Genomic DNA, 13,340 nt, shown 5'->3' with positions numbered 1-13,340 from the left:
CATAATATAACATAAAATATAATACATATAATATAATATAATATAATATAATATAATATAACATAACATAATACAAAATGTAATATAACATACTATAACATAAAATGTAATATAATATAACATAACATAATATAAAATGTAATATAATATAACAAAAGGGTTAGGGTTACATGACATAATATATTCTTCCCTGATGACTTGGGCATAGTCCAAGATGACAATGCCAGGATTCATGAGGCTCAAATTGTGAAAGAGTGGTTCAGGGAGCATGAGACATCATTTTCACACATGGATTGGCCACCACATAGTCCAGACCTTAACCCCATTGAGAATCTTTGGGATGTGCTGGAGAAGGCTTTGCTCAGTGGCCCGACTCTCCCATCGTCAATACAAGAAAAATGAATGCAACACTGGACGGAAATGACAGACACTCTTGTGACATTGCAGTAGCTTATGGAAACAATGCCACGGTGAATGAGTGCCGTAATCAAAGCTAAAGGCGACCTTTAGTGACCCTTGTTTTTAGGTGGCGACTTTTTTTTTGGCCAGGCAGTGTATAATATAATATAATATAATATAATATAATATAATATAATATAATATAATATAATATAATATAATATAATATAATATGATATGATATAATATAATGTAAAATAATATAATATAAGATAATATAATATGATGTTGTGTGCATTTAATAAATAGTTATTTCATCTTATTGGCAATAAACCCATGTCTAAACGTCTTCCACGTCACTAACGCGCGAGGTCGGCGAATCCTACATTTCCCATGTCGCCCCTCGCTCAGGAGGAAGTGCGTCATCACCCGTGACCTTGTACCCCGGTGTTTGAAGAGACAGAGGACGAGCATGGCGAATAAAGATCCCGGTGTAAGTCACTTCTTCACTTTCACACTTTTTAACATACCGCAGGTAGAAAGCTTGTTTTTCAGTTTCATCTCGGGTGAATGACGTCACGCAGTTTCCCCGCTCTTAGTTTGTTGCGCGGTGTAAAGCTACAGGAAGTGCAGTTTAACACGCGACAGTCACTGTGACTTGAGTTAAAGCTGGTAATAAACTTCATGAACTCATGAGCGCCACCTGTAGTTTTTCACTTTTCACCAATAGACTCTTGTCTATAATTCGGCAAAACTCTGTGTCAGGTCGCTGCCTTTGAATGTACACAACATGGACCCCCAATGTACACTGTGGCTGACAGGCTAAATCTACAGGCACATGAGTTTATGTTAAGCGACCTAAATAATCCTTCTATGTAGATGTTATGTAAGCCGAATTTACTATTAAAGTCCATGACATAACATACACACTATGCAATGTGTCAAACCAGTAATATAATTTGAATTTGTTTAGTTAAAACTAAACAAAGTTTACCGTCAGTCTGGTCATTACAAAATCATCATTCATCACTTTGAGGTTTGACAAACACTGATCACACAAATGCTTGACAAATTAAGAATCTAGTGAGAGATGAATTGATTTCTGAAAATAATCATCAGTTGCAGCTTTTCATACAGTCTATCTGACAAAAGGCACAGTGTGTACAAATAATGACCTGAAAATGTGGTGTCGCTAAATCCCACACACTGATCCTTTTTAACGTGTTCTATCTTGACGTCCTTGTAAAGTTGAGGGTGTTGTTAACTGTCACCATGGTAACAGCTCCAGGCTGAAGGCCACAGAGCAGCTCCGCTCACCTCTTGTCCTCATGTCCTCCTCGTCCCTCTGCAGGGTTTCCTGCAGCAGCTGCGACAGATCGCAGGTAGGATGTCTTCTGGACCTCGTGGGACAGGGATCGGTATCAAACTGCTGATTGGTGCTGGAGCTCTGGCTTATGGACTGAAGGAAGCCACATACACAGGTACTGTGGTCTGAAATATGTCAACATATGGATATTATATCTATGTTATATCTATATTATATCTGTATTATATCTATATTATATCTGTGTTCTATCTATAATAACATTTCTGATTTGGTCACATGATGATAAAGTATCAGTGAAGACTGCTCCTGGTTTAAAAGGCTGTTGCATTGATCATCATCATATTTATTTATATTAAATTTGTTGAAATACACTAAATATATAATTATAAAATACATTTAAAATGATGTTTAAATAAGTCACTTGTTTAATTTGAGTGATCTAATTATTTGTGTTACAGCAGAATTTGACCATATTTACAGAAAATGTCTGTAACACGTCCTTCATTTAAAGATGCCATAGCCCCGAAGTGCGTTTTTGTGTTTATCTGCGTCATGACCTCGTCTATGAAGCCCTAAAAGCCCATAACAATCACGCCGCGAGAGTCCGGGCACATCCGGTGATGTACTTTCAACCGTAGAAGAAGAAGAACTCTCGTTGTTGGTTGAGAACATGTGGAAAAAAGGTTCAGCGAGTGTTTGTGATAAACAAAACCAGACGCTCCACAAGCTCCCACCAATGAGCAAAGAGAAGCTCAGTGGATATCTTTCATATTTGATGGGAATATTCCTGCTACATTTCCCAAATACCTCCATGTATGCAGCAACCACTTCACGGAGGATTATTCCACAAACTTGGGGCAATATAAAGCAGGACACACCACCAAACTTCACCTAAAACAATATGTATATATTACAATATTTACAAACCGTAAAACTGTCTTTGGTCTTTGTGTGCTTGTTCTGTCGTTTAGCATTAACGATAGTCGGCTACAGGCTAAGCTACATGCTCATTTGCATGTATGTGTGTTTATCTTCCGATAACCACAACATTATCCAAGCTCCAGGCGTCCTGCAGCAGTCTTTCACTGTCACAGTGTCTTCTGACTCTGGCTCAGACTCTGGATTACAGCGAGCGGTTGTGACGACGCCATTACTCAATGTTCTGATCATTGCTAGCGGTGCATCAGCTTTCCAGAGAGGGAGCTGCGGGTCTGAGAGCTGACGTGCCAATGACGTCACTTCCAGGTAACTGACCAATCACAAAACAGTCTGTGTTCTGCGGGTGTGGTTTTGGTCTGAAACAGCGAGAGCTGACGAGAGCGTCACTGACGTTTACATTGACTCGTTTGTAGCGACGAGGACGTTTTTGACTTCATGTTTGTAAGTACACCGTCATATCTCACATAGAAGTGAGACAGGACCATGCTATGGCCTCTTTAAAGAAATGAAATGTCCTCTGAGTGACAGTGACACGTATTCAAAGAGTTATTAAAGTAATAAGAAGTGTGATCTTTGACGTGGAGTTGTCAGAAAACAGTCTGGACCTCTGCGGTGGCAGTGGTTAAAGACTAAAGAGTTGAGTTGATGTCTTAATCAGTTTGTTTCTGTGCACCTACTGTGGTCTACAGGACACTGATATGACTGGCTGTACTACAGTAGCTGTGTCACTGTTTGTACTGTATGAATGTAGAAGATGGTGTTGACCTGATGTGTCATGCTCTTGTTTGAACATTTACACAAAGGGACAGCTTTAGTTTAGTCAACCAAGAAATCTGAATAAAAACTCAAACACTGTGTGTGTGTGTGTGTGTGTGTGTGTGTGTGTGTGTGTGTGTGTGTGTGTGTGTGTGTGTGTGTGTGTGTGTGTGTGTGTGTGTGTGTGTGTGTGTGTGTGTGTGTGTGTGTGTGTGTGTGTGTGTGTGTGTGTGTGTGTACGTGCACAGTGGAGGGAGGTCAGAGGGCGATCGTCTTCAACAGGATTGGTGGGATCCAGATGGACACGGTACTCGCTGAGGGACTTCACTTCAGGCAGGACACACGCACACATACTCACACACAAACATCAGAATAATAAAGTGTAATGTGATAACTGTGGTGGTCTATGTTGTCGTGGTCTTCAGGATTCCCTGGTTCCAGTATCCGATCATCTATGACATCAGAGCCAGACCCAGAAAAATCTCCTCACTCACAGGAAGCAAAGGTCTGTCTGTCGGTCTCTCTTTCTGTCGCTCTGTCTGTCTGTGTCTCTCTGTCTGTCTCTGTGTCTGTCACTGTGTCTCACTCTCTGTCTGTGTCACTCTGTCTGTCTGTCTCCGTGTCTCTCTGTCTGTGTCTCACTCTCTGTCTGTGTCTGTCTGTCTCTTTGTCACTCTGTCTGTGTCTCTCTGTCTGTCTGTCTCTGTGTCACTCTGCTGTCTGTCTCTGTGTTTGTCTGTCTGTCTCTGTGTCTCACTCTCTGTCTGTGTCTCAGATCTTCAGATGGTGAACCTCACATTGCGAGTTTTGTCTCGTCCTCTGGCGTCCAACCTTCCTTTCCTCTACCAGCATCTGGGACAAGACTATGACGAGCGCGTCCTCCCGTCCATCGTCAACGAGGTTCTGAAGAGTGTGGTGGCAAAATTCAACGCTTCACAGCTCATCACACAGAGAGCACAGGTACATGTCCTCATGTCCTCACACAGAGAGCACAGGTACATGTCCTCATGTCCTCACACAGAGATCACAGGTACATGTCCTCATGTCCTCACACAGAGAGCACAGGTACATGTCCTCATGTCCTCACACAGAGAGCACAGGTACATGTCCTCATGTCCTCACACAGAGAGCACAGGTACATGTCCTCACACAGAGAGCACAGGTACATGTCCTCATGTCCTCACACAGAGAGCACAGGTACATGTCCTCATGTCCTCACACAGAGAGCACATGTCCTCATGTCCTCACACAGAGAGCACAGGTACATGTCCTCACACAGAGAGCACATGTCCTCATGTCCTCACACAGAGAGCACAGGTACATGTCCTCACACAGAGAGCACAGGTACATGTCCTCACAGGTACATGTCCTCACAGAGAGCACAGGTACATGTCCTCATGTCCTCACACAGAGAGCACAGGTACATGTCCTCATGTCCTCACACAGAGAGCACAGGTACATGTCCTCACACAGAGAGCACAGGTACATGTCCTCACACAGAGAGCACAGGTACATGTCCTCATGTCCTCACACAGAGAGCACAGGTACATGTCCTCACAGAGAGCACAGGTACATGTCCTCACACAGAGAGCACAGGTACATGTCCTCACACAGAGAGCACAGGTACATGTCCTCATGTCCTCACACAGAGATCACAGGTACATGTCCTCACACAGAGATCACAGGTACATGTGCTCATGTCCTCACACAGAGATCACAGGTACATGTCCTCATGTCCTCACACAGAGATCACAGGTACATGTCCTCATGTCCTCACAGAGAGCACAGGTACATGTCCTCATGTCCTCAGAGAGCACAGGTACATGTCCTCACACAGAGATCACAGGTACATGTCCTCACACAGAGCACAGGTGCATGTCCTCACAGAGAGCACAGGTACATGTACTCACACAGAGAGCACAGGTACATGTCCTCATGTCCTCACACACATTCTGATGTCTTTTCATTAAAACAGTAAACGTCACCTTTGTCTCTGTGACAGACATGAATAAACTGACCGCTTGGCTCCGCCCCCTCCCTCGCAGGTGTCCCTGCTGATCCGAAGAGAGCTGTATGACCGAGCCAAAGACTTCAACATCATCCTGGACGATGTGGCCATCACTGACCTCAGCTTCAGTCGAGAGTACACCGCCGCCGTGGAGGCCAAACAAGTCGGTATGTCTCTGCAGACAAGCTCTGCCCCCATGGTGCGCCGGGCACGGCCACCAGGGAAAAATAGTGATACCATAGCATTAGGGGTGTGCGATATGTCGACTACGATAGTATCTTAACTGTTGTTTTAACGATGTGTGAAATCACAACATCAGTGTGTCGGAATAACAATCAGACATCACACATTCACTGCACAACAACAATCAGAACTCACACATTCACTGCACAACAACAATCAGAACTCACACATTCACTGCACAACAATCATAACTCACACATTCACTGCACAACAACAATCAGAACTCACACATTCACTGCACAACAACAATCAGAACTCACACATTCACTGCACAACAACAATCAGAACTCCCACATTCACTTCACAACAACAATCAGAACTCACACATTCGCTGCACAACAACATCAGAACTCACACATTCACTTCACAACAACAATCAGAACTCGCACATTCACTGCACAACAACATCAGAACTCACACATTCGCTGCACAATCCAGCCTCGTGTCCACGCTTCACAACAACAAGCTTACGTAGCTGCATGTACGGCTGGAGTTAAACATGAGTGAACAAACGTGGTTAAACGTGGCTCCTCCTCCTCACTCGTGTGGAGGTGGTTTGGCTTCAAAAACACGCCTGTAAACGATGTGGGAAAGCGTGTCTGTGAATGAACCAGCGCACAGATTGTGAAGAATCTGAGAAGCTACGGCGGTCAGCAGTCGACCACAATGTGTTAGAAAACACACTCAGCAGCAGTTACATGTGTGTCCACGTCCTCATGTTGATGAGTATTGTTTACATTAGTTTAAAATGCTCTCATGATAGTTTTTGTTGCTCGTTGTGCAATACTTTATAAAGTAAGTTTAAGTTCATAAATAAGACAAGTTGTTTCTAATATAATATAAACAAGAGCAGCTGGTACAACAGGCTGTCCATGCTTTTACAAACATGTTTGAGGATTGCAAAATATCGCCAATTATCGTTATTTATTATATATTATTATATTAATTAAATGCAAAGTCCCAAAAAGTATCGGGATATTGATTTTCATCAATATTGCGCACCCCTACGCAGCATCACTTTTGATGAAATGGAAGAAGTTTAAACAGAAGAGTGTGCCCTCTGGTGGTGAAGTAAGAACCTCACAGCTCTGCTCCACCTTCCTCTTCACCAAACCTCATAGAGAAAATCAGTGATTTCAACATCACACACACAGGAGTTGTTGACCCACTGCTGCCTCCATCAATAACTTCTAATGTCTTATTTTGTAAAATTCGGCATTTGAAATATTTCATTTAGACTTCACTTAGCGACACAAAGTGACCACACGAGGCAGCAGAGGACCAGCAGCTCCTGTGTCCCCGCAGCTAAAATCCCTGATTTTCTCTATGAGGTTTAGTGTGAGAGAGTGAGTGGTTTACAAACTTCAGTTTCCTGTTGGAAAAGTCTGTCTCACAGTGAGATAAAGACGTGAACATGAACTCTCTGTAGTGGTTTTGTACATCCACAGAGACAATCACTGATTTTTATCTTGTGATCTTTTGTTTCTTCCTTTTTATATAAAGGATTAATGATTGGAAAGTAGGATTCCATGGTTTCCGTGGACGCACAATGAAAGATGTGATTGTGCTGTGTGTACACAAGCGTTAAAGATAGGGGTGCAACGGATCAAAAAACTCACGGATCGGATCGTTTCTCGGATCAGAGTCACGGATTGGATCAATTTTCGGATCAGCAAAAAAAGTCTGTCACAATCTTTTCTCTGAAATCTTTTCTCTTCAGAGATTTTCAGCCCTTGTTTTGCACAACCAAATATGGCCTCATGTCTGCACCTATAAACACACCGATAGCGTTTGTGATGGCTTTAGCAACGGTCTGACGGTCAACAAGGGGTTGCTTAAATGCCGCGGTGATAAGCGGTTGTGGTTACGTTCACATGGATCACAACCAAACGGGTTCTTATTCACTTGTGTCCATGTGAACATAGCTGATGAAGCTTCTTTCCTGAGTGTTCAGAGAATTTATCATCACTGAAGGCGCTTTTCGGCTCGTCTCGCCTCTGCACGGTTTGGTTTGGTTGCCTGAAACAGTGGTGACACGTTTTTTCTCCACCACACAAACACAATCTCGTGACTGCTAAAGCAGTTGTTTTGGGTGAAAGGGAATCACTAGAATTACTAGAATCACTAGAATCATTAGAATCACTAGAATCATTAGTTCAGATGAGTTGACAGAATGGTTCAGTCACTGAAGTGAAATACCAGTGAACGTGGTGACGATGGTGCTGTCTCTAAATCCACCAGACTAAATGTTTCACCGTTTTTTAAGTCTTTTTAACTTTGATCTACAGTTGGACAGTGACAACACTCTCTGACCAATCAGAGGGATTATAAATAGATTTTGGAATTATAAGTAGATTTTGGAATTATAAGTAGATTGTGGAATTATAAGTAGATTGTGGAATTATAAGTAGATTTTGGAATTATGAGTAGATTTTGGAATTATAAGTAGAATTTGGAATTATAAATAGATTTTGGAAACTGAGTAGATTTTGGAATTATGAGTAGATTTTGGAATAATGAGTAGATTTTGGAATTATGAGCAGATTTTGGAATTATGAGTAGATTTTGGAATTATGAGCAGATTTTGGAATTATAAGTATATTTTGGAATTATGAGTACATTGTGGAATTATACGTAGATGCTGGAATTATAAGTAGATTGTGGAATTATAAGTAGATTGTGGAATTATAAGTAGATTTTGGAATTATAAGTAGACTTTGGAATAATGATTAGATTTTGGAATTATGAGTAGATTTTGGAATTATACTTAGGTTTTGGAATTATACTTAGGTTTTGGAATTATAAATAGATTGTGGAATTATAAATCTATTTTGGAATTATGAGTAGATTTTGGAATTATAAGTATATTTTGGAATTCTGAGTACATTGTGGAATTCTGAGTACATTGTGGAATTATACGTAGATGCTGGAATTATAAGTAGATTGTGGAATTAAAAGTAGGTTTTGGAAATATACTGTATGTAGATGGTGGAATTATAAGTAGATTTTGGAAATGTGAGTAGATTGTGGAATTATAAATAGATTGTGGAATTATAAGTAGATGGTGGAATTATAAATAGATTTTAAAATTATAAGTAGATTGTGGAATTATACGTAGATTTTGTAATTATAAGTAGATTTTAAAATATAAGTAGGTTTTGTAATATAAGTAGATTTTAGAATATAAGTAGATTGTGGAATTATAAGTAGATTGTGGAATTATAAGTATATTTTGGAATTCTGAGTACATTGTGGAATTATACGTAGATGCTGGAATTATAAGTAGATTGTGGAATTATAAGTAGATTTTGGAATTATAAGTAGATTTTGGAATAATGAGTAGATTTTGGAATTATGAGTAGATTTTGGAATTATACTTAGGTTTTGGAATTATACTTAGGTTTTGGAATTATAAATAGATTGTGGAATTATAAATCTATTTTGGAATTATGAGTAGATTTTGGAATTATAAGTATATTTTGGAATTCTGAGTACATTGTGGAATTATACGTAGATGCTGGAATTATAAGTAGATTGTGGAATTAAAAGTAGGTTTTGGAAATATACTGTATGTAGATGGTGGAATTATAAGTAGATTTTGGAAATGTGAGTAGATTGTGGAATTATAAATAGATTGTGGAATTATAAGTAGATGGTGGAATTATAAATAGATTTTAAAATTATAAGTAGATTGTGGAATTATAAGTAGATTGTGGAATTATACGTAGATTTTGTAATTATAAGTAGATTTTAGAATAAAAGTAGATTGTGGAATTATAAGTAGATTGTGGAATTATAAATAGATTGTGGAATAATAGTGGATTTTGGAATTACGAGTAGATTTTGGAATTATGAGTAGATGGTGGAATTATAAGTAGATTTTGGAAATATACTGTACCTAGATTGTGGGATTATTAATATATGGTGGAATTATAAGTAGATGGTGGAATTATACGTAGATTTTGGAATTATGAGTAGTATAAGTAGGTTGTGGAATTATAAGTAGATTTTGGAATTATAAATCTTAAATATATAATATATATAATATAAATATTCGGCCGCGTCCCATTTCTGCTGTCAATAAAGCGTTAAACCGCGACTGTTTTGCAGGTGTTTTTGTTAAAACGTAAATATTCGGGTGCGTTCCATTTCTGCTGTCATTAAAGTGTTTAATGGCGACTGTTCTGCAGGTGTTTTTGTTTGCACGTAAATATTCTCCCTCGTTCCATTTCTGCTGTCATTAAAGTGTTAAACCGCGACTGTTCTGCAGGTGTTTTTGTTTGAACTTAAATATTCGGCCGCGTTCCATTTCTGCCGTCATTAAAGCGTTAAACCGCGACTGTTCTGCAGGTGTTTTTGTTTGAACGTAAATATTTGTCCGCGTTCCATTTCTGCTGTCATTAAAGCGTTAAACCGCGACTGTTCTCCAGTTGTTTTAGTTTGAACTTAAATATCCGGCCGTGTTCCATTTCTGCCGTCATTAAAGCGTTAAACCGCGACTGTTCTGCAGGTGTTTTTGTTTGAACGTAAATATTTGTCCGCGTTCCATTTCTGCCGTCATTAAAGCGTTAAACTGCGACTGTTCTGCAATTGTTTTTGTTTGAACGTAAATATTCGGCCGTGTTCCATTTCTGCCGTCATTAAAGCGTTAAACCGCGACTGTTCTGCAGTTGTTTTTGTTTGAACGTAAATATTCGGCCGTGTTCCATTTCTGCTGTCATTAAAGCGTTAAACCGCGACTGTTCTGCAGTTGTTTTTGTTTGAACGTAAATATTCGGCCGTGTTCCATTTCTGCTGTCAGTAAAGCGTTAAACCGCGACTGTTCTGCAGGTGTTTTTGTTTGAACGTAGTAGATTGTGGAATTATAAATAGATTGTGGAATTATAAATAGATTTTGGAATTATGAGTAGATTTTGGAATTATAAGTAGATGGTGGAATATAAGTAGATTGTCGAATTATACGTAGATTTTGGAATTATGAGTAGATTTTGGAATTATAAGTAGGTTTTGGAATTATAAGTAGATTGTGGAATTATAAGTAGATTGTGGAATTATAAGTAGTTTATTTTCACTGAAAATGAATCAATGATGAGTATTTCTTCACTTGTGTTTCCTGTGCAGCCCAGCAGGAGGCGCAGCGAGCTCAGTTCTATGTGGAGAAGGCCAAACAGGACCAGAGACAGAAGATCATCCAGGCTGAAGGAGAAGCTCAGGCTGCAAAGATGGTGACTTTACTTTACATTCATTCATTCATTAAGAGTTTGTTTTCTGTTTGAATTTTTTTGTGTATTAATTAAAAATATTAGTTTTCATCAAATCAAACATTTTTAAGGTGGGGGTAGAGAGTGTGACGGAGAGTGTGACGGAGAGTGTGTGACACAGAGTGTGTGACACAGAGTGTGTGACAGCTGTGAACACCACCATCATGTTCTTCAGACCGGCTGAGCCAGTCTGACACTGAGTCCTCAACCTGAGGCTGAGGACTCACTCCCTTTGTGTGTGTAACACTTATCTCCTGTGAAAACACTAACAACTCTTAATCTCTGTGTGTGTGTGTGTGTGTGTGTGTCAGCTGGGCGAGGCTGTGACGAAGAACCCAGGTTACCTGAAACTGAGGAGGATCAGAGCGGCACAGACCATCGCTAAGACGGTAAGAAAAGGAGGCCTAACACAAAAGCACAAAATAATATTCTGTTAGTACACAATATATATAATATAATAACAAACACAATAAAATACAACACACCTGCTCACACCTCCCACATTAATGTCCCGCCTTAAAGGAGGAGATCAGACACCTGGAAAAAAAAGACTTTGTCGCATGATCTCGTCTTTATCTCACTGTGAGACATGACGTTTGTGAACCACACACATACACACACACACACACACACACACTCATACACTGAGGAGATGAAGTCAGACATAGAAGTTAGTGTGTGTGCATGCGTGTGTGCGTGTTGGAGAGTGAGTGTGTGTGTGTGTGTGGGAGAGAGTGTGAGTGTGCGTATGCGTGTGTGTGGGAGAGTGAGTGAGTGAGTGTAAAAAAAATTGGCGCAAGAGTCTCCACAATGTGAATAACTACATTTTAAGGTGAAGATATGTTTTACGGTTAGGTTGAGGTTAGGGTTAGGCTTAGGCCAGTAGTAATTGTGGTTTAGGTTAGAGTAAATCTCCAGGAAATGAATATAAGTCAATGCAATGTCCCCTCAAGTCATGAATGTCCAACATGTGTGTGTGTGCACCACTGTAGGACATTTTCTGTCAAACACAGGACCAGTAGTCCTCACGGAGAATAAAACCTGGTCCTAAAGACGCAGAACCTCATTTCTGAGGAACTGGTTTGATTTGAATTGTGGTTAGATAAAGGTCAGGGTTAGTCATTAGCTGGTTATGGTTAAGGTTAGGGATAATGTGAAGCTGTGTGTGTGACCTGCAGGTGGCGCAGTCTCAAAACAAAGTGTACCTGAATGCGGACAGTCTGGTACTCAACGTGCAGGACTGCGACAAGTTCAAGTGAGTCGTCATTTTTCAAAATAAAAGTTCACCCAAAATTAAACAAAAGTATTCACCTCGACTTTCTCTCTTTTTTTCCTTTGTAGTTTGTCGCTGGCGAAGTGAAGACCACGCCCCCTCCTCAGTGTGAAATCATCATTCCTCCAGAGAAATGAAATCCCCTGGTTCCTCTCACTTCTCTGAGGATCTCGGTCGGGTCACAAACTGGGTCTTTTATTTTGAAAGGCTCCTCTTGTGTTGGAAGATGCCCAAGTCTGTCGTTCGTTTGTTTTTCATCACGTTTTTGTTGTTTGTTTTGTTTACAGTGAAGAATCGGACTTTAAATATTTGTCAGGAAACACTTTACACTTCGTCATGATTAACCTTTCATTGTTACTGTCATTAAAGCGTTAAACGGCGACTGTTCTGCAGGTGTTTTTGTTTGAACATAAATATTCGGCCGCGTCCCATTTCTGCTGTTATTAAAGCGTTAAACCGCGACTGTTCTGCAGGTGTTTTTGTTTGAACATAAATATTCGGCCGCGTCCCATTTCTGCTGTTATTAAAGCGTTAAACCGCGACTGTTCTGCAGGTGTTTTTGTTAAAACGTAAATATTCGGGTGCGTTCCATTTCTACTGTCATTAAAGCGTTTAACGGCGACTGTTCTGCAGGTGTTTTTGTTTGCACGTAAATATTCTCCCTCGTTCCATTTCTGCTGTCATTAAAGTGTTAAACCGCGACTGTTCTGCAGGTGTTTTTGTTTGAACGTAAATATTCGGCCGCGTTCCATTTCTGCCGTCATTAAAGCGTTAAACCGCGACTGTTCTGCAGTTGTTTTAGTTTGAACGGAAATATTCGGCCGCGTTCCATTTCTGCTGTCATTAAAGAGTTGAACGGCGACTGTTCTGCAGTTGTTTTTGTTTGAACGGAAATATTCGGCCGTGTTCCATTTCTGCTGTCATTAAAGCGTTAAACCGTGACTGTTCTGCAGGTGTTTTTGTTTGCACGTTAATATTCGGCCGCGTTCCATTTCTGCTGTCATTAAAGAGTTAAACGGCGACTGTTCTGCAGTTGTTTTTGTTTGAACGTAAATATTCGGCCGTGTTCCATTTCTGCTGTCATTAAAGTGTTAAACCGCGACTGTTCTGCAGTTGTTTTTGTTTGAACGTAAA

General features: G+C 40.2%; 1 protein-coding gene across 2 annotated transcripts; it reads left to right on the top strand.

Annotated features, from left to right (window-relative positions):
* The first annotated feature begins 788 nt into the window (after positions 1–788).
* Positions 789–12,828, top strand: LOC131468222 (prohibitin-2-like). 2 transcript variants are annotated; one of them, XM_058642242.1, is made up of 11 exons: positions 789–892; positions 1,751–1,880; positions 2,903–2,971; positions 3,670–3,754; positions 3,847–3,926; positions 4,197–4,381; positions 5,467–5,596; positions 10,794–10,897; positions 11,245–11,322; positions 12,112–12,188; positions 12,275–12,828. In XM_058642242.1, exons 1-11 carry the CDS (start codon positions 872–874, stop codon positions 12,291–12,293), a joined length of 978 nt encoding a protein of 325 aa, XP_058498225.1. In that variant the 5' UTR covers positions 789–871; the 3' UTR covers positions 12,294–12,828. The 2 variants fall into 2 exon arrangements, with proteins under 2 accessions (XP_058498225.1, XP_058498235.1); XM_058642252.1 differs by lacking the exon at positions 2,903–2,971.
* Positions 12,829–13,340: the final 512 nt, after the last annotated feature.

Source organism: Solea solea, chromosome 1, assembly GCF_958295425.1.
Source record: "Solea solea chromosome 1, fSolSol10.1, whole genome shotgun sequence".
Classification (NCBI taxonomy): Eukaryota; Metazoa; Chordata; class Actinopteri; order Pleuronectiformes; family Soleidae; genus Solea; species Solea solea.
Note: the sequence above shows the minus strand (reverse complement) of the source record. Positions and strands in the feature narration are given on the sequence as shown.